Here is a 22,072-nt window from a genome sequence, read left to right on the forward strand (position 1 = left end):
AAAGTCTACACTGCAGATTGCCTCATTGCTATGTAATCCATAACTACAAATATTGACAAGGTGCCGATTTCCCCTTCAAGTGATCAAATGTTCACTTTTCAACACCAGCTTAACTCTGAGTTAGGACATTGTCGGAGAAACATAGGGAGTAAGATTATCAATATTATCAAACACAGTATTTAAAAAAAAAGAAATATGATGATTAATTGTGAGGAGAGAAGATGATGAATTTTTCTGTGTGTGCAAGAACAGCTTCCGTGAAGTGAAGGGAATGAAAACCTGAATGGAGGGGATTTGCTGAATTACGAGCGGAAAGGGCAGGTATGGCAATTAAAGACAAAGCATTGCTATATTTTGGTGCATAAAAGGGACTGGGGTACGTGACAGTAGTTTAAAGAAGAGGACTGGTCAGCAGTAGGCAGTTGTAGTAAAGACAATACATTGGCAGATATAGAGAATAGTGGGTACCTATCAATTGTGAGCAAGTAATGAATGTGAAAGGTTAAAACAGAGAACAGGACGTTTTATAGTGTAGCCTGAATGAGTCACCTTAGATTAACAAATGTGATTCATAGGATATGCTCTGTGGTTGATGTAGTGACTTGTGATGGCACAGTGAGGTTGAGTGGCAGTTGGGGGCAAGGGGAGAGGATGTGAAGCAGAGAGTAATCGTGTAGTAGACTGTGAATGGTGCCTGCAAGTCATGGGGTATGAGGAGTTTATGGGAGTATCCTCACTTGTAATTATTTTAGGCCTTATGTGCGCTGTTGAAGCATGTAGGCTGGGACTGATTAAATGAAAGCAACAAAACAATCGGCATATTTCAAATGTATTGGGTCTATTTATATAGCACATATCTACCATTGGAGAGCAACTGCTGCTTTACACAGAGAAATTAGTTGCATTTACTTGCTGTTACTAAATGGAGGCGGAAACTACTGTCCATTGGATTCCAGAGAATGGCACATTTATATCATATTTCTTTTCATGGCATGTTTTATTTTTACTTTGAACTCCAGCTGTCCAACAAATTGGATATATTTTGTTAGTTTCTATTCAAATTTTTCTTACTTTTGTTGCAGCTCATTGATGCGTTTGGCCACAAATCCAACATCAGTCTTGTGTTTGATTTTATGGAAACTGACTTAGAGGTAAAATGGATTGATTCGTAACTCTTGTGTAATGAATTCAGAAAATTTCCAAATTATTTTATGATGAATGGCAAAGGACTGGTTTACATGAGATTCTTATTTCTATTGCTTACGTTATTAAACTGCTGTTTTAAATAAGTATCCTCCGTTTCACTATCGAGTGAACTTCACTAAAACTGGATTTTGGAAATAATGTTTTACTAACTTTCTTTAGTGCCTTGTGGCTGTTAACTTCCCTCCCCCCACGTCTTAAAACATTTTTGGGTTGTATTCATAGGTTGTGGCAGATTTTACATACATAATGTAGATCAATTTGTACAAATTATTTAGAGAGTTTAAACAGCAACCCATATTGTGTGAAAATGTGACCTTTTAAGCAATAGTTAGTGTTTGATCTAAAGATCAAACTGTAGCCAAAACATTATGCATTTCCTATTGACTAATGACAGGAGAACATATTTACAAGAGTGTCTTAGCTGACTCTTTAATCTTAAATGTAAGATTATAATAAATAGGATTTCCCTAAGGTCTTAAACTAAAGTCTTCAATGTACAAATGCAATTGTTTTGCAGGTTATAATAAAGGATACAAGTCTTGTGCTCACTCCAGCTCACATAAAAGCATATATGCTGATGACGCTTCAAGGCTTAGAATATTTGCACCATCTCTGGATTTTACACAGAGTAAGTATTCCTAAAGGTTGTTTATCAAGTGTACTTTTGATTCTGTTTTGACCATGTCCGAAAAGAATAATGGTATTGAAATCGCAGCCAATATTAATTGTGTCTAATTTTCTTGCTTGAAATATTCCCTGTTACCAGGGTGAGAATTCTTGATGAATTTCATTTCATAGCATTTTAAAATAAGATTAAAACAATAGCCAATCCTTGTAGCAAGCGCCTCTTCAGTAGCAGCCAGCGATTGGATGGGCTTTCATTTCCACCATACGAGGTCGCTATAGATTCTTTTGCTGCACCTAAAATGAGGGATTCTTTAGTTGACCTCCTGCTGATTTTGAACACAGTCAGTATTTAGTGAAGAAACATTTGTTTAATTCGCTTTCTGCTGCTGCAGAGAATTTGTATAAAATTGTCCTAAAGATTGCTTTTTCTTCAGCTGATTGAAGCCTTTGCTGAGGTTTAAAGTAATTCTGAATCATCCTCTCTGACTATATGAACATTGAGTAGGGCCAGCTGGGTGCATGATCCCAGATTTCTTTGTAAGAGGAAGTGCCAACCTACTGACAGGTTTTCATTATTTTCTTCTACTTTTTAAATAGATAATAAAACCTTAAAAATAACACTGTATCGCCAGCAATCCCTATACCTTTTCCAAACATGTTTAGGTATGAGAAATTAAAGTGGGCCAGTTGTCAGTTCAGTACCACCATTAGACATTTGGAGGAGTAATTTTCCACTCTGTGATTTTTATTTCTGTGGTGAAAAAAGTTGTCCTTGCTCTTTCCCCACAAACTGTATCACATCATGTTTGTGAAATGTACTCCTTGTGCTAAGAAGAAACTGTGAAAATGACTTAATGGTCTCTGTATCAACCAGAAACCCACACTGACCAGAAGTGTTCAGTCTGCCAAAACATTTTGAGAGCGCATCGAGAGCGTTTGAAGGGCTCCCTCATAGATGTTGGGGCATGTGTTCTAGATCCTCATTTGAGTCTACATCCAGTAATTCTCATCCATCAGACACCTTTAGGGGTTCTGCCTCTGCTTTCAGAGATTACTTTCAACACCCCCGTACAGTGTTTAGTATAATGAATAAATAGCACCAATACCATGTTTCTCACCTCTCCTGTTAGATTCCAAGGAAAATTTTAAGAACGTTGGCATCAAAAAGATTGAGGGCAGCAGATCTGTTACCAGCTAAATTGATAGTGAAGAACTCCACCTCAATGAGAGGAACTTTGGAGTGGGTGTCATATTTTTTCTTAGGGCCTTGGGACAGCCAGTGGGTCTGTGGACAAAAGCTTCTGTGGGGTGTGTAATTTCCCACTGATGATAAAGGGACACCAATACTATTGCACTTGAGTTACATTACCATGTTACTTCATTAAGGCACTTTACTCTTCTAGGGTAGGATCAAGAACAGAATGGCTGGACTTATACTGCCTTGCTGATTATGTGCTTCCAAAACAGTTTACAGGTGACGTTGACAGTGACATATAGGATGAGAAAACTCCAAATCAAGACTTCTGTCCCTGTGGATAATGACGATGAGCATCTTTGATGCTGTCGTCCTTGAAGAGAAGGCCTGCTATACAGTGCTTGTACGACGGAGTAGTGTCTTTATCTAGAGCACAAGCCAGGCTGTTGTACTCCATAAATTAGTGTTTGAGGAATTAATGTAATGCAGATGTCAGGAATCCAATGAGGGTTAAAAGTTAGCCAATTCTTCACTATTTGCTTCACAACTTTACCAGCTCTCCACCAGGGAGAAGCTCTGTGTCTTTTCCGTGGTTCCTACTTCTTCGACATTTGTCTCTCTGATATTTGTTGCTGTTTCTGCACTTGCTCTTTTTTTTTTTTTTAACAATTTATTATGCGCACAGCGACTCCAGCGAAGGAGCATCCCGGCGCAGAGACACGGAGCAACATAACACAACAGGGAGATAGTACCACAGAAGGAAGGCTAAAACAGGAAGGTCTTAATGGCTCTACGGAAAGACAACAGGTCCTCGAGCAGCCGGATTTCAACTGGGAGGGTGTTCCAAATTAACGCAGCTTTCACCCTGAAGGAGCGACCCCCCATCCTGCTGATCCTGAATCTGGGGACAACAGCAAGGGCCTGACCTTGAGATCGGAGGTTGCGGGTGGGGACATAGAAAGAAATAGAGTTGGCCAAGATCTCAGGGCCTATGCCTCTTAGGATTTTGAAGGTCAAACACAAGACCTTGAAAAGAATACGCTTCCTAACCGAAAGCCAGTGCTCTGTCTTTGAGATAAGTGTTCTGTAGCATTGTGGTTTCTCTATTCAGTTCCTGTCCACTCTAGTTATTTTCCTTTAACTGGTTCCTTCTTCTGGCTATCCTATTTTTTTGCCTAATTCTATTTGGCCATTTCTTTTTGCCTAATTTTGGAAATGAAATATTCACTATGTTTAAAGGAGAACTACACACTTAACACTAACCCACCTGATATCCAACTGTGTTGAGCAATTATACATCTATTATATAATGTATCGCCCTCACAGCGTGAATATTTCACTACCTGTGTATCTGCACCTCTGCTTTCAAACATCTGTTATTCAGTGCCAAGATACCCGTAGTGGTGAACGTGCGTTTTACAAATACACATGTTATGTTATGTCTATCATTTTTCTAGAATTTATTAATTAACGTTGGTTTGGAAAGCACCGAACAAATAGTACAAAAAGACCTCTGGTGCCTACATCATCTTTTGACAACAACCATGCTCGGGCATATAAATTCCGACCTGTATATATCAGGGAATGCTACTGGTCTTTAAAGGGTTTCCACAATTAGTTTTGATTAGTTTCAAATTTTTAGTAAGGAAATGCGTATCATAGAAAAAAAATACAATTTCTCAGTAGTACCTATCTTAAGGGACTTGAAGTTCAGTATCTGCATCGTTAACTTTTTGGACTTCCGGCTCCCAAAGCTTTACAAGTTTCTACTCTGAACTTGGGCTGTAGAGTTGAGGGATAAGCGTGACTGCAAATTGTACTGTCTTTGTAAGGGCTAGAGGGATGGTTCTATTAGGTGTTAGCTGAGGTGTATACCCCATACATAGCTTGTGAAGGCACAATACTTGGTAATTGAAAATGTGCTTCACATACACATACTATACATAAGGGTGAGGGGCAAGTCATTTGAAAATGTTTATGTAGCTCAAGGAACTGTGGGATGATTTTCTCTTTTTCCTTGCTTCTCCCGGCCAGTTTGGGGCAGGGATCTCATAGCTCTTGGGTGATCGTTTCTATTTAATCTGCTTCCACACAGATTCTCCCGTGAGTGATCAGGGTTTCGTGAAGATCTTCTAGGATCAGTTCCGGTCCTCTCCGTGCGAGGGCCATCCAACTCTTCTATTAAAGTTAAAAAGCTCTGTCTCTATTAAGCGCACAAATTCTAAGCTTTTTTCAAGAGGCGAAACATTACTCCTCACCTCACCTTGTAGAAGTGTTAACCAGCCGAAATTAATATGCTGACAACGTTCTTGCTCTGAGATAGTGACAGTTATTAGGATGTCCAGCACCATGTACAAAACACTGGTTTAAGAGGGTCAGTATTGGTCTCAATTCCATGACCAGGGCACAAAGCACGTTTGAATATTTCAGTCCTTCTCATATATGGGAGAAGAGCATTTTCTTTTTATCTTTTACTTATTACAGTTTGCTATTGCAGGGTGTGCAATTTCGAGCCACCATGAACTGATCGCTGTGTTCTTTTAGGAGCATTTGTACATGTACAGAAAGAAACAAATCAAGTTACTTCTCAAATATCATAGTTGCTAACCAGATGTTCTCTTAAGAAATACAGTATGGTGAGGATGAATCGGTAAAAAAATATTAAGAGTGAGTTGTGCTGTTGATGTCCTCCCACCACCTTTAACTTAATAGGTTAATCAATACTACAACTCACATTTGTAATTGTATTTATATAGCAGTTACTAACCCATATGGTGCGTTGAAGCGCTTGTCGCTGAGTAGCACTCTACTCCGGGACCCAAAAAGGATTCGAGATGAATTAGTATAGAGAGATATGAAATTAATTTGAGTGGGGGACATGTGAGTTTATTTGGATCGGAAAAGGAAAGGGGAGGGATAGACGAATGAAGGGTTTGCATGTATATAGCCCTTCCTACCCCGTATGAGATGTTGAAGCGCTTTTCGGCGGGTAGCACGCTACTCCAGAACCCAAACAGGATAAGTGGGGAATTCAATCAGAGCCATTAATTGCCCCAATCAGCCTTTTCTCCATAACGATTACATTTTCTCCCACTTATTTGGACAGCATCAGCAGATCATTTTTCTTATGTCGAAGCAGTTTCAAGAAATGCTACCCTATACATGGTTCACGTCTGAATTACGACCCTGCATTTCCCAGCCATACATACAGTCCTAAAACTCCTCAAGTAATAGAAAGTGCCATGATTTACCTATGGCATTCTGAAGTCAAGCAGGAAAAAGCATCACTTGTTTAAGGGAGACTTCCCTCAGCCTTTTTTCACATCATCGGGCCTTTATCTTGGTATTTTAACAGCCTGAATGAATTCTAGGAAAAGCAGATCAGTGCCATCTAGTAGGCAAGCAAGCCCATCCCTGTAAGTTTGATGAATGGCACTATAGTCATTCTAGTTAAGAAATCAGGCTATGATTGCACTCTCTGGGGCTCCGGCTCCAGGAAACAGAGGAGAGGCTGGGGTCCTGTGAGCTCCCTCATAAGGAAACAAAGCAGAAAATCCTCTACAAACAGTTCCAGTTTAATCCATGATCACGCTCTAGAGTCCCTACAAAGACCTGTTGAGAATGGTCTTAGTCATTCATGAGGGTCTGTCCCTGCATTTAATGCCTTCACTCTGCTGTGACCTCCTTTAGTCCCAAATCTGTGAAACTGCCTTTATCAAACAATTTCTAAAGCAAATGAGTAGCAGGTCCGGGCCAACATTAATTGAATCTTCCTTATGTTCCAATGCAGACCTAGAATTGGTGACTTTCAGGAGTTCTCCTAAAGAGATTTCAGGGTTCTGTGTGCTTGCTCCCTCCAGGCTATGTTTCTTTATGCAAGACTCTCACAATCCACCCTGCGGGGATTTAATAAAAGCCTGCCACTACCATTCCCCCGTCCCTCCTCATGGTAGCTCCTGTTGAAAGGAGCAGTTCGGCAAGGCTAGGGAATCAATCAAGCACGATGCGTTAGATAGTGAGGTCAACAGGGTTATCAAAGAACAAGCAGAGCACTGCAGTGTACTGGCCCAACATTTCCTCATGGGTTCAGATTGAAAGTAGGACACCAAGCAAGTCTGGCCCCACGAATGAATAAAAGGAGGAGCAGATGTATGGCCCTGTGCCACCATGTGGCCAACAGCATCTATTGAAAGAATGTTATTTTAACATAGACAACAGGCAGGGGGGACGTTTGGAAGAGCCAAAAGAATCTGATTGATGAGGTCAGGTTCAGTGGGGCCGCTACAAAGTCTCTAATTCTCAAGGAGCTCCACTGGAGTTACATTAACCTCACGCTTTATTTAGATATTTACATGGTGTGGAAAATACTACATATTCTGAGTGTTCCAGGAAAAATGGGGAATTATATGCGGAATTGGTATGCCATTGCTATAAATTTCACATATGTCTGAATGTACTAGGCTTCCCTCCCCGGGCCAGCAAATTTATTGTTTTTCATTTGCAGATATTTACCTCTAGAAAATTGGGAAGGTGTGCAGGGGGCGCAGTGGAGTTGGATACACAGGAGGGGAGGTTCAGTGTTTGCCGCACAATTTACAATTCTGAATTCCTGCACAAGCAGTGATTGGCACTATGCCTATTGAATCCCAAGCCCATGAACAAAAGCATGCACTACACAAACTGTCCAACACTCAAGGAGACGGGGGAATTTCATGATTATCAAATCGGTCAGTCCAAGGCATTCTCCCACTTCGCATTCCTGACTGCACCCCTTGCTGACCACAACATCCCAGGACACAGTCCTCCACAACGCTTTCCCTGGGTAGTCAACGTCACATTTCAACTCTTTGCATCCCTCATGAATACCAAATAGTAGAAGGGCTGACGGCCTGGAGGCAATGAGAAATGGGTATCTGCATAAGGGTTTAGCCATGGTGCGGTCTTCATAGCTTCCCCTCATGGGTGCACCAGAGACTGTTCAACCTCAGCAAACGCAGGGCCCTTTCATGTGAAGTGGGTAGCAAGGAAAGTGGGGATCAGCCAACACGGATCCCTGCTAATTCGCGTTTCCAGCAAGTCAAACTACTCTGAGGCTCATCCCACAGGGCCCTTTACTGTGTGCTCCCCTTTCAGAGTGTTTGCCCCTTATATGAAGCCAGGTCTCCGGTTATTCAGCTCTTAGGAGGAGGTGTTGGAGTGGTGGGTGTATTTCCCTGCTCACTAGATCCCGCCCCACGTCAAACATCTCTAGCAAGGCAGAGTAGGCAGCTCCTTCCTCAGCATGGCACTATCCACTCCTCCACCTGTGAGAACAGGGAGTGAGCCGGTAGCTGCCAGCCGTTGAAATCACTAGGGAGCTTCTGGTGCAAAGTGTGCATATCAGTTCCGAGTTGCCAGCACTTTCAGATAAGCTCAGAATCATAGCCTGTGAGGCAGGAAGAAACAGGATAATTGGGATAGGTAAAGGGCCAGTTCATAGATATCTTGGCCACGATAGTGTTGTAATCTGCCAACAGTTGAAGTCCAACATGGAGCCTCTTTTGTTAGGCAGCAGCCAGGAACAGAGGTTGAGAGGATGAGGAGTCACATTCACCATATTCTCAGAAGCCCACTCGGAACACTGGAAAGGAGGTGGCAGTCCTTAAAAGGCACCTGGTTGAAGAAATAGTTTATTATGGACCAACACATAGGACAGCATGTCCATCCACTCTGCTACAGGAGGCACCATTACCAAAATGGAGAACAACTATAGTGCCTTGCCGGTGGCTCAGATGGGAGCCACCGGCACTCATTTTTGCAGGCTGGTACTTATTTTTAGGTCTCGCCTAGGCAGTGCGCATGCGCTGCTTTAGTTTATTTATTTATTTATTTATTTATTTATTTATTTATTTATTTATTTACGCAACTTTTATAGCGCGACAAATACCCGAGGGTGTCTCGGCGCTGTGGAGCAACTGAAGTTCATCATCCTACCGTCTTCTCACTGGTTACACAACCATGTTTTCAAAAGCCTACGAAAACTAATCAGATTCGGAGCGGCTTTAATGGCAATTGGCAAGAGGATCCAAAGTTTTGGAGTGGCCACGAGAAAACGCCTGTCGCCCCAGGTGACTGATCTTGTACGTGGCACCGGCAGGAGACTGGTATTGGCCGATCTTAATTGCCTTCTGGGAGTATACAGCTGAAAGGCTTCGATCAGGAACCTGGGTCCTATGCCATGTATGGCCTTATAAGCAATACAGAGGGCCTTGAATTTAACGCGGCTCTCAACTCTCAGCCAATGAAGCTGACGAATACCAAGAGTGGTAGATTTGCGGCGAGGGATGTTGAGAAGAGTCCTGGCAGCCGCGTTCTGAATGGATTGCAGCTTCGTTATGACACGCTTCTGAGTATGGAGGAAGAGAGCGTTCCCATAATCTATTTTTGAGAAGACTAAGGTAGAAACCAGGGTCTTCCCAGCTGACGGAGGGAGGTAAGGTAGCAACTTCTTAATCTTTTTCAAAATGAAAAATGAAGATGACACAACCTTATGGATGTGGAGGTCAAAAACCAGCTTGTTGTCAAAAATCACTCCCAGATTTCTGGCTTTTTCCACTGGGACAGATGGATGGCCAAGCTTTTCTGGCCACCAACCGAGAGACCATTCAGGAGAGAGTCTTCCAAAGGTCATAATCTCGGTCTTGTCCGAGTTGAGCCTGAGGCAATTCAAGGCCATCCAAGTACTGACCTCAAGCATAGCTTTCTGGAAGTTGGCTGCTACAGTAAGGCCATCCTTGTGGATACCCAGCACCAGCTGGGTATCATCTGCATACGATGTTAACTGTATCCCATAGGCCTTTATTATCCTCGCTAAGTCCGCTACATAGATGTTGAAAAGCATAGGACTTAGCGAGGAGCCTTGTGGGACTCCACAAGGGAGTGCAGAGATGGGAGAATAAAAATCTCCGAGCCTTACTGTCTGGGTACGGTTTGCCAGGAAAGATGAAATAAGATCCTTGGCCCGACCATTGATCCCCAAAGCTGTGACACGGTCGACAAGAGTGACATGGTCGACCGTGTCAAAGGCTGCTGACAGATCCAAAAGAATAAGGACAGCCGCCCCTCCCTGATCCATAATCGTCCTAATCTCATCAGAGGCCTTTATCAAGGCAGTCTCTGTTCCATGCCCTTTCCTGAACCCAAACTGCGTTTCGTCGAGAAGTTGGTGAGTCTCGACGAACTCTGAGAGCTGCCTATTCATCAGATATTCGCATACTTTGGCAGGAAAGGGTAGGCACGCAATCGGTCTATAACTTGCGACGGCTGTAGGATCTAAGGAAGGTTTTTTTTAAAAGGGGTTTAATAACAGCCTTCTTCCATATACTAGGAAATTGGCCTGTTAGGAATACATTATTGCAGATTTCCATCAAAGGGAGGGAAATCACTTCTGTGAGCTTCAGCATCACAGACGGAGGACAGGGGTCCAAGGGAGAGCCTGATTTAATAGTAGAGATGATTTTAATCACGTCCTGATGTGAGACAGGTGAAAAACATGGGAAATTGTCAGGATTAGGGTGCGACAGTACTTCTTTACTGCTGTCACCTCTATGTTCAGTTCTGATATCATCTTCAAATGAAGCGTAAATATCTGCAACCTTTGTGGTAAAAAAGATGGCTAATTCATTGCAGAAAGTCTGTGAAGGCTCCACTCCAGGCCCGGTGGAGGGGGTGGACAAGGTGGTGACGACGGAGAAAAGTTCTCTGGCAGAGTTAGCAGCGGTCTTAATTTGTGCTGAGTAAAAAACTGTTTTTCGGGCCAAGATCGCCTTTTTATAAATCATAAGGGCATCTTTGTAAGTTTATCTGGCTGTGGGACAGTAAGCTTTCCTCCAACGCCTTTCTAAATTCCTACAATGTTGGCGATGTAGACGGAGATCTTCATTATACCAGGGGGCCGAAGGAGATACTCTATTAGGTTGCGTGAATTTCTCTGGGGCCACTAGATCAGCGGCACTTCGGATCCAGTCCTGAAACTCTGAAGCCGATGGTGCCAAGCTATTTCCTCCCTGAGGACAGGAGGAGGCCAAAGAATGCAACATCTGAGGGAGATCTGCAGTTTTCCGGGCCCGGATACCCATCCTGGTTCGAGGCCTGGGGAGTGGAAAGACAGCGGATCGTGTATCTAGTTGAAAGATAATAGCCCTGTGATCTGACCATGTAATTGGAATAATGTCTGACACAGTAATGTCAGGATCATTAGTAAATAGCCCGTCAAGGGAATGTCCAGCTTGATGTGTAATACCCTTGACTAATTGGTGCAATCCTAAATTGGCAAAGTCAGTCGTAAGTTGGGCGGTGTCGGGGTTGTCCTGATCTTCCAAATAGAAATTAAGATCTCCCAGTATAGTGTATTTATCTGAACAGGAGATTACCTTTAGAAATTGGCCATCTCCTTTTCAAGCACACTTGTGCTTGTGGTGGCATCCACTTTGCAGGAGCGAGAAGCAGCACACCGACCATATGTTTTTAATTAGCTGCTGCTCCCGCTCCCACTAGGGGCAAGGTAGCACAAGCACGAGTGTTCCACATTGCGCTCTTTCGCCCACTTGCTTTTTCTGCTCAGCTCCAAAGTCTGCAGCTTTGGCCATAAGTCCACATTCTCCCCTCGCCCTTTCTGCAGCAACAGAAACAAAAATGGTCTTTCACACTGATGTTTTCTTTTGGCTTGTTATACGTAAGCGGCTTCACAGACTCCATCCGCAATATTTTTTTAAATATTTTTTAGCAAGCTCTCATTATCTCCAAGCAAAACCAAAGCGCCCATGCGCAGATTGGAGTTCATCCCACATTTAGTTCCCAGTTTTGCTTAGAAAGCATAGGTCAAAATCTACTTTTAATCAGCCACTCACCCTCTTCCTCCGTTAAACGGCAGGCCCGCTCTGCTGGCAGCAATTTTGTGTTTGCCTGCTAAGGTCAACTATTGCTTCCAAAATGGAGTGTGCGCCAAGCATGTGAAATCATCAGTTCTTTTGTAAAATGAAATGCTACCTTTTAAAATAACCACTCTACATAGCAGGGGTTGGATTGCTTGGCTGATAGGAGTGGCAAATATCACTGTAACAAATTGCCAAGGTGAAAGGTCCCACTACATCTCCCTGCAAGATCATTGTTTTTTTGCCTGCCCCTGCTTCACTGTTCAATCTAAGTGTCAAAATAGAGCTCCCATTTGACTCATGTGTTGATAATGTCTCCTCTCGCCACCTACTGACTTTTAAACTGTGTACAGCGAGCGCTCAGAAGCCAGGAATAATTAAGAAAGTTGCTTCTTTTACGAAGTTTACATGAGGCGCGTGATTCACTGTAGTCCGAAATGAGTTCTCTAAAAACATTGATGGACTAACTATTCTGCTTTAATCTGGGAAATTTATCAAAAGTCCCAAGGCAGACGCAGGATACTGGGCTCAGATTGTGACCATCATACGTTTTTACTATTGTGTTGCAGCGCTTAACCTTACCTTTGCGCCAAAAACTGAGCATCAAGTTTACCCTTTGACCCTCAGGCTAGCGAGGCCAAGCACCCCAAGGTTTGCTCAGAGACGTGTGCGATTAGAAACTTATAGCTCAATAAACAAAGTACTCTCAGTCAAAATATCAATGTTCAGGCAGATCATTCACTTATGAACACAATACAATATGGCAGGTAACAGAGGGCATATCATGTAGCACACTGATCTCTCATGTAGCATTCACATCATCTGCGGTTTCCCAAAAGCACCAGAACTAAGCACATTCTGGTGATTTAGAACGATCTATTGTAATGTTGCTGGCCATCTACTCTCTCTGCCACTCTCTAGTCTTACCTTTACATCTTTTAAACCCCTCCAGACACTCTGTAAACTTCAACTCTCTCACTACTCTCTAGTCTTACCTTTATATCTTTTATACCTCTCTAGACACTCTTTAAACCTCCACTGTCTCTCCACCACACTCCAGTCTTACCTTTGCAACTTTTAATCTCTTTAGATATCACTGCGCGAGATACATTTGTGATGTGTGTAATCAGTCAAGCCTAGTGCAGAAGCATTAGCATTGAGTTTTAGGAAACATAATAATAAATGAGTTTCTAAAGTGCATGGTTATACTATACAGTATGTCCCCGCGCTCCAGCGTGATTACCCGTTCAAGACAGAATTGCACAGGATAAAAAATGTCCCCCACAAGGGCATTATATGTGGAAAAGCCATGTTTTAAATTTTTTTGGGAAGATCCCCTCCAATAGTTCAGACCTGAGTGACTGTGAAAGGTCATTCCAGAGTTTCGCCGCCCGCCATCTGAAAGATCTTCGCCCCCATCCGCGCTCTTTTGATTACTGGCAGTTCAACCTTTCCTGTTCCCACAGATCTCAGAGCCCTGGTAGGTATGTAAGGGGTCAGTAGATTGTGGAGGTAGCTAGGGCCCTCTCCCTGCAGGATACGGTGACGAATGCATAGTGTTTTGAACACAATTCTCTCCCTAACCGGGAGCCAGTGTAACGTTGGGGGAGCGTTCTTCGATGGAGCTCTTCTGGGTAGCCTCAGAACAAGGCGAGCTGCTGCATTTTGAATGCCTTGCAGTCTTTAAACACACCTCCTATTTGCCCCCAGGTACAAAACATTCCCGTAGTCCAGGTGCGATGTCACCAGGGCATGGACCCGCGTTTTTCTGGCAGCTGCAGGGAGTACATCTAGTGCCTTCCGAAGGACCTTGATTGTTCCGAAACATTTTCTGGCAACCACGCTGGTGTGGTGGTCAAAGGAGAATTTCGGGTCCAACCATATCCCCAAATTCTTAACTTTTTCCTTGGGAGAGGGGGTGGAGCCCAACGACTGGGGCCACCACCTTGAGGTCCATATCAACGGCGTCCTGCAAACTATTAGAACCTCTGTCTTGTTTCCATTCAATTTAAGGCAATTGCTAGCCATCCAGACCTCTAGCTCCTGTAAGCAGGTGGAGAAATTGGTGGCTGCCTTGTCATGGTCTTGGGATAGGGATACCACTAATTGCGTGTCATCTGCATATGACACAACACTAATATCGTATTTTGCAATTAGGTCTGCTAAGGAGGACATATATAATTTTAAAAGGGTGGGACTAAGGATAGACCCCCGGGGCACTCCCTGTGTCAGGCTAATGCTTTTGGAGGAGAACGGCTTCTGCGACACTTGGAAGCTCCGATCCTGTAAGAAGAATCTTATCCATTCCAATGCCCATTTGTCCAGCCCTCCTTTTTTGAGGCATTGCAGTAGTAAAGAGTGGTTGACGGTGTCGAAAGCGGTGCTGAGGTCAAGCAGCACCAGCGCCACCGGCGTGCCTTCGTCTGCATGCCTACGTATTGTTTCCCTAGATACCAACAGAGCTGACTCTGTTGAATATGAGGCCCTAAAACCTGACTGAGTGGGATGTAATAGGTTGTGCTAATTCATATGCAACGTTAGTTGTATGTTAACTACCTTCTCTGCGATTTTGGCAAAATATGGAAGGAGCGAGACTGGTCGGAAATTATCCAGCTGGCTTGCCTTAACCCCTGGTTTTTTCTTAGTTGAGATGACGACTGCCTCCTTCCATCGCCTAGGGACCGCTCCCGATTCATAGGAGAGTTTCAGGAGATGAGCAATATAGGGAGCCAAGATTTCCATACTCTCTCTTAAGGTCTTAGGTGTCGTGGGTTCCTTGGGTGAGCCGGACTTGATACTTAAGGCAATGTTTTTAAGATCCTCCAATGATGGGGGGACAAATCTAGAGAGGCTTGGGGCCTTCTCTATATTAGGATCCATTCCTAGCCTCGTCCGGGCAGGTGGAATACATTTTTGCTATCTTATCTGAGAAAAAATCTGCGATCAGGTTACAGGTTTCTACTGAGCAACTATTTGGCTGGGATGTTCTGGTAAGTGATGATATGTCCTTGAAAATTCCAAATAATTCTCGGGACGAGTTTTCCGCCTGCACAATTCTCGAGTTATAGTAAGTTGCTTGAGTTCTTATAATTAGTGAGTGGTAGGTTCGAAGTCTTGTTTTATATACGGCCTTCTTGAAATCGGAGGAGTCTCTCCTCCATACCCGTTCAGCAGCTTTACACAAAGGCTTCATACTCCTAAGTTCATCATTGAACCAAGGCGCAGATTTTGACTGTCTCCTGGGGGCACTGGTCGACCAAGACGCAACTTAATCTAGTGCCTTGGTAATCCTGTTGTCTAGAGTAGTGCATGCAGTATCGATGTCATTGCCACCTGGTGGACCTCCCCGCTGAAGGGCAACATTGAAGTTGGCCACGCAGAACTTTGCCCACTTCCTCTGTAGGCTACCAGTCCCCTCCTTCATACAGGGAGTGGGCTTGCGAATTGTCGCACTGAAGAGGATCAGATAATGATCTGACCAAGGCACCGCAATGGACCGCTTAATTGGTAGCCCCCCCAGTTGGCATAGATAGTGTCCAATTGAACAGTTAACAAGAAGATGCTAATGTAAGTTGTGTGTGACCACCATGTTGCTCTCACGTTGACGGAGTATAGCTTGCAACACATACTTTTGATTGTTGGAAGTTCGTCACAAGCTCATTGCGTGCTTGAGGCTTTCTCCCAAAGGAAGTGGATGTTTATCAGACTGTTTTCATTTAATTATTTTGGGTTTTGTTACCCATTGGTAGTCTTATGATGTGCTGCTACGCTAAACACTTATAAGGTCCCAAAGGCGAGACCTATTAGCTATGCCAGTGCTTGTTTGCATTAGTCATTTACTGATAGGAAGAGAGGGAAACACATAAAGCGGAAAGATGGAGGAAAAGAAAGGCCGGAAAACTGTCACAAGGAGATAAAGCTGGCTGCGGCAAGAGTCCGAGAAAGGGACAGGGAGTGTCTGGTAGTGAAGTAAAGAGGTGGATTTAAGACTACAGAGCCTTTTTTTTCGGCTCGCTTATATTTAATGGCACTGACTGCAGTCTTCTGAGCAGAAATTTGGGCACAGAAACTCATTTATTTACAAATTAAGCACTGGATCGGTATACTGCAACCAATGATTCTTATTTCTAAACTCTGAAGAAACACTAAACTTCAGGCCCTGAGAGGGGACACACCGTTTGAGACCTAACTGTCCATACAGTACAACCTTCGAAGATTTTTGCAGTACACACAATTCTAACAAACGTGGAGGTCCTTATGAGAGTAACCTCAAAGTTCATAGTTGCGCCCAATATCTCCACCTACCAGAAATGTAGTAATTTATATATTTTTTGCAATCTTTTTTATTAAACTTCTTTTTACACAGATTTTTCATGATAATCCAATTACAATATCAAAGGATATGTACCCATCTGTGTATCACGTTTCTTTTGCAACAACTTGCATTGTATAGTCATAGACACATAACAAAGAGGAAAAACAAGGCTAAATTTGTCCAAAATGTTGTAATTTTTTTAACAGCTCCACATGCGACCCCTGTGTTATCAGAGTTGCCTTTCAAACCAGCTATGGGCATCCTTGGGCTGACCCCTATCACCAAAGGTTCAACTTCGATTTTGCTGAAAAATAGAGCCCAGCGCAACAGGTTTCTGGTTCTATTCCTGTCTCTGCCATAATATTGTCAGCTTTAAAAAAAAAGGGGGGGCGGGGAATTTGGTCTCTAGGAGGATATGTGATGCTGCAAATATAGTGATGAAAGGAACATGATTCCAAGCCTTTATGGAAAGGCCTACTAGTCCCTATAAGAAATTATAGAAGTATTTTGTGAGGATAGTCTTCAAAAGGTAATAGTCAATGACAGTATACTGGTCTCCAACCAATTTGTGACTCAGCAGACGTAGTTCTATCAGCATGTGGCTTCTGCTGTGGAATGTCCATGCTTCAAGTGTTTTCACTAAGATTAGTAAGTCTGAGACCAGATGCTTAGGAGAAGATCCTCCATCTATCCTTCAGTGGGAAGACTATTTGGCATATGTACTGAAGGAGAAATGCACATGATTAGATTTAAGGTGGACTCCTTAAAGGCAATGAGGCCTAATAGTAGAAATAACCGCAAACCTAGAGACCTATTTCCTGTTATTAAAAACATTTCTAGTGAGTTCATTCAAAACCCTTTATAGTTGGCCTTGACATTTTCAGTCTTTACCAATTGAATGTAATGTATAAAAACTTGTTTTTTATTGTTATCAAAATACTTTATGTTTGAGGCATATGAGCTGCAGATTACACACTGTGCATAGACTGCCACCTAGTGTTGGGCCTGGATGTTTGCAATTTGTTATTGTCCTGAAAAGTTCTTTGGAAGTCACGAGGTAGGTGACTCCTCCTTTGGACCACATTGCGCATTGGCTCCATCCTCAGATTGTTTTTTTCGCCATCGGGCTCGGATGTGTTTCCTGCGCTCCGGTTTGAAACTGAATTTCCTTCGACGCGCAATCCTCACCCGGTTCGACGGTATTGTCTCGATAGCGATCCACATTGACGCGATTCTTCAACAACTTCGAAGTCTTCGATTCCAGTCGTCAACGAAGGCCTTCGGGCCTACTTAGGCCTCATCTTCTGGCTCATGGAACCAGTATGAATCTGTTCTTGGCATGTAGAGCTGCAGAGTTACACACGCCCACCCTCCTCCCCGGCTACCCTTGTCTGTTCCAGTATTCTCTTAATTAGATACAGCTCACATGGACATCCTTCCTTTTCTTGCAAAGCTCCATCATTTTCCTAATGGCGAAAAACAATCTGAGGATGGAGCCGATGCCCACGCCCAATGTGGGCCTAAGGAGGAGTCACCTATCTTGTGACTTCGAAAGAACTTTTCAGGACAACAACAAACTGCAAACATCCGGGCCCAACACTAGGTGGCGATCTATGCACAGTGTGTAACTCTGCAGCTCTACATGCCAAGAACAGATACATACTGGTAAGTAGCATTTTCCTTCAGCATTTTGCCATAAAAGCATAAAGAAGCCAACAAATTTTAAACCATTAAATAAAATATGAAGAAAATATAAAACAGGTAAAAATTCTAAATACTAATAATGTAAACACAGACACTCTGCCGTCCTGCATCCAAGAGCATTTATACCATCACCTATTTACATAGCCCATATCTTCACACATGTAAGGAGTCTAATCATTCTAGCCTTTCACCTGGTTTTCCACATGTATGAAAGGTATAAAAGGTAACAAGACAACCAAAAACTAAATATCGTTTGATGTCTGATGTTAAAATACTTAAGGCTTCCGCATATTTCCATACCCCAAGGGTACGGCAAACCGGTACAAGCCATTTTCTCCTGCCAATTTGAGAAACAGGACAGAAGAACAAGGCATGCCCTTCAGTTTCCTCTTCAGCCCCAAAGACGGCATACTCACCCGCCCTGCCCAAGCATACCACCATACTAGCAGTAGAACACTGTGCCTAAACTGCAGGCATACTTTCTAGCTTGTGGGGCTCAATTTCATCAAGGAAGTGATCAAAGACATAGTCATCCTTGAAAGAGAGAAATAAATCTGTATGGATGCCTCGAGAGGCTAGTGCCTGTTAGCCTCGTGACATATTGCCTATTCTTTTCCTTCAGAAGTTTGCAAATTGTAGATACATCCGATGGCTTGTCCCAAAGTTTCCCCACCCTATCTTAACCAGGATGACCTTTACGTACCTGATCCAGGCCAATCTACCTGAACCCTGAATGCCCAAGCAGGGCCGGACTGGCTACCGGGCAGTTTGGAATGCTGCTGAGCTGGGGGCTGATTTCGTTGATGGAGACCTGCATGTACTAAATAAAATTCGTTTTGCTTTCATTATTTCGAAGCACACGCAGGTCTCCATGAACAATATCAGCCCCCACTGCAATGAAATCAGCCCCCAGCTCGGCAGCATTCCAAACTGCCCGGTAGTCGGTCCGGCCCTGTGCCCAAGACTTCCTATCTCCCCTCATGGTAAGACCAGAGCACTTGTGTCGACCAAATATGTTTCCAGTCGATAATTGGCCTAACTCCAACCACCTCTTTAATTGGCCTAAACCCCATATCCAACCTAAGAGGGAGCAGGGGTGTGCTGCTATGGAGTCCCATCAGCTGTCGTAAAAATGGTTCTCCAATCAATCAATCCATTAGTAAAGCGCACTACTCACCCGTGAGGGTCTCAAGGCGCTGGGGTGGGGGTGGGGGGGAGGGGAGGGGAAGGTGGCAGGGGTGCTGCTACTGCTCGAACAGCCATGTCTTGAGAAGTCTCCTGAAGGTCAGCAGGTCCTGGGTCAGTCGTAGGCAGACTGGGAGGGTTTTCCGAGTCTTGGCGGGGAGGTGGGAGAAAGATCTGCCGCCGTCGGATGCTCGTCGGATGCGGGGGACAGTGGCGAGGGCGAGGTCAGCGGAGCGAAGCTGGCGGTTCGGGGTGTAGAAGGTGAGTCGTTCTTTGAGGTACGCTGGTCCGGCATTGTGGAGTGCTTTGTGAGCGTGGGTGAGGAGCTTGAAGGTGATCCTCTTGTTGACGGGAAGCCAGTGCAGGCCTTTCAGGTGGGCAGTGGCGGAGGATGTCGAGGGTGAGGCGTGCAGAGGCGTTCTGTATACTTTGTAGTCGTTTCTGGCATTTGGCTGAGGTTCCCACGTAGAGGGCGTTGCCGTAGTCCAGCCTGCTGCTGACAAGGGCCTGGGTGATCGTCTTTCTGGTTTCGGTGGGGATCCTCCACAACTAGTAATCTTCCCACATCCTTGTGGCTCCACAACTCCACTCCATAAAGGGCTGATCCTAATGCCAGCTGCTTATAAATCTGAATCACTGTGGATGTTGGGCGGAAGTGTGAGCTTTTTAGCTCACACTTATATTGTAATGCAGCATTTATATACCGCTTACTTCCCCTATGTGGGGCACGGAAGTACTTGCCTAAGTGAGCAGCATCTTACACATTGTAGACTGTGTGATTGGAAGGAGGATGTTCTTGTCTTGATCCTATGTGGGAAGTGTTTCCATTTTGTGCGTGCTAACCACGAAGGTGCGGTTATCGTGTTTTGGGATGCAGCGTGTAGATGTGTGTTGGACGATGGAGTATAAGAGACAGATGCACAGTTTTATGGTTTTCAGTATGCGGTTACCTTTGAACAGCTCTGCAGGTCCCTTTATGGTATTTTATATGATACAGTGTGCTTATCTGGTAACTGCACTGGGTTTTCAACTCTGAGTCTTTGTGTATAATTGTTGTCCTGAGCTGGCATGGTTGAACGGAGAAAGCAATTGAGAGATCTGTTGGAATGGGCATTTTTATTATCATCCCATATCAGAGTGTCTATGTGAGCTGTAGACAAGCGGTCAGATTGTATAGATATTTGCAACCTGCAGTGAAAGGACTATATTACGGTCCTCCAAAATTGTCCAGTAATATGTGTCTGTGCCTCTTCATTTGGCGATGCATGTTTTTTGGGCTGTAGAACACTGGTGATGGACCAACTGTTATATATTGAAGTATAATGCCATGGCGAACCATAGGTCTGCTGTTTTCTGCTTAACTGCATAATGAAAGCAGTTTGCTGGTTGAGTTGTTTGGAATTCTTTGGTTGTATGCGGAGGACTGCGCTTGAGTGTGACTGTTTTCTGGGCTCTGTTGCTGGTATGCAGGTGGTGCAAGAAATTAAATTAGTTACTTACCTGTAACTGCAATTCTCCAGCATTGAAAGTTTTCATAGATTAGAATGCTTGAATCCTTCCCTATCGTCATGATGGGAGTCCCCAGTAACTTTAACATAGTAGTACCATGATAGGTATAGACTGGAGAAGGTCTAGACCTCTTAGTATAGCAGCCTATCATAATCATTATTAAAAAAGAGACCAAAGTTATGACTTAACCAATCAGCATGAATCACCCTCTAGAACACTCCGATTGTTGAGCACTAGTGCTAATATAAGTACACAGAGATAGGAAAGGCGAGCTTCCCCCGGTAAGGAGAGTGGGTTGTACATGAATCTATGAAAGCTTCCAATACTGGAGAACCACAGTTACAGGTAAGTAACTAATTTCTCAATACAGTATTGGAACTTTCATAGATTCACATGCCTGAATCAGAATAGCTAGCAGTTCAGTAGCACATCTACATTAACACAGAATAAAAAAAAATAACAGCAACTCATGCGCAGATAAAAGATATAAATGAATCATAACATCAAGCAATCAATAATTTAAAAAACAATATTAAGAAGAACAGTAATAATACATAGGTAATATATCCATCTGTGCATTCAAATAGGAAACCATAGATAAATATGGAAATGTGCAAACCGCAATAATGAAAGGAAGGTAGACTGGGAGGGCTCACCTTAATTAAAAAGATGAGAGCACTGCTTGGCCTACTGCTGTATCATTGAGAACTGCTGAATCCAAACAGTAATGTTGAGTAAATATGTGCCTGTTCTTCCACGTTGCTGCACGGCAAATTTCAGGAAGCGACACTCCTGCAAATAAATCTGTAGAAGTAGATTTAGCTCTCATGGAATGACCTCTGACTTCTGAAGACAAGGATCTTATTGCTTTCTAATGGCAAAATTGAATGGCATTTGAAATCCATCTAGAAATACTCTGCTTGGAGAGCAGCAAACCTTTTCTTGGAGCGCTGTAAGCGACAAAAAGTTGAGAAGCCCTGTGAAAAGCTTGCGTTTTTTTGCAGATAAAACTTTAGGCTTTGCATGACATCCAGAACGTGAATAGCCTTTTCTGCTGTTGTCAAAGGATTGGGGAAGAAAGTTTTAAGTCCTACAGGCTCATTAAGAGTATGAAGTTTGGATTTGTGCTCAGAAGAACTCCCATCAGTCCTGAACTGCAGAAATGGTTCCTGTATAATGAAAGCCTGAATTTCGCTGACTCTTCTAGCTGAAGTTAAAGCGAGGAATAGAGCCAGCTTCCATGACAGGAATTTGATGTCCGCTTTGTGTATTGGTTCAAAGAGATACTTCATTAACTGTGAGAGAACAGTGGTCAACTGCTACAGCGGAGGTGAGCGCATTACCAAAGGAAGAGTACAGAACAATCCTTTGAGGAACTCTTTGATTATTCTAGAAGACCATAACAGTGGAGAAGAAAGA

The 22,072-nt window shown here is 43.4% G+C and overlaps 1 protein-coding gene across 2 annotated transcripts in view; it reads left to right on the plus strand.

Moving 5' to 3' along the window:
- The window catches only part of CDK7 (cyclin dependent kinase 7), a 306,650-nt gene that overhangs the window by 155,330 nt on the left and 129,248 nt on the right, over window positions 1-22,072 (plus strand). For both annotated transcript variants that reach the window (XM_086960721.1, XM_086960720.1), the window contains exons 5-6: window positions 1,083-1,151; window positions 1,724-1,834. In XM_086960721.1, the coding sequence (XP_086816847.1) occupies window positions 1,083-1,151; window positions 1,724-1,834 (180 nt within the window). The remainder of the gene's footprint in view (window positions 1-1,082; window positions 1,152-1,723; window positions 1,835-22,072) is intronic.

This window comes from Lissotriton vulgaris, chromosome 3_1, assembly GCF_964263255.1.
Source record: "Lissotriton vulgaris chromosome 3_1, aLisVul1.2, whole genome shotgun sequence".
NCBI lineage: Eukaryota > Metazoa > Chordata > Amphibia > Caudata > Salamandridae > Lissotriton > Lissotriton vulgaris.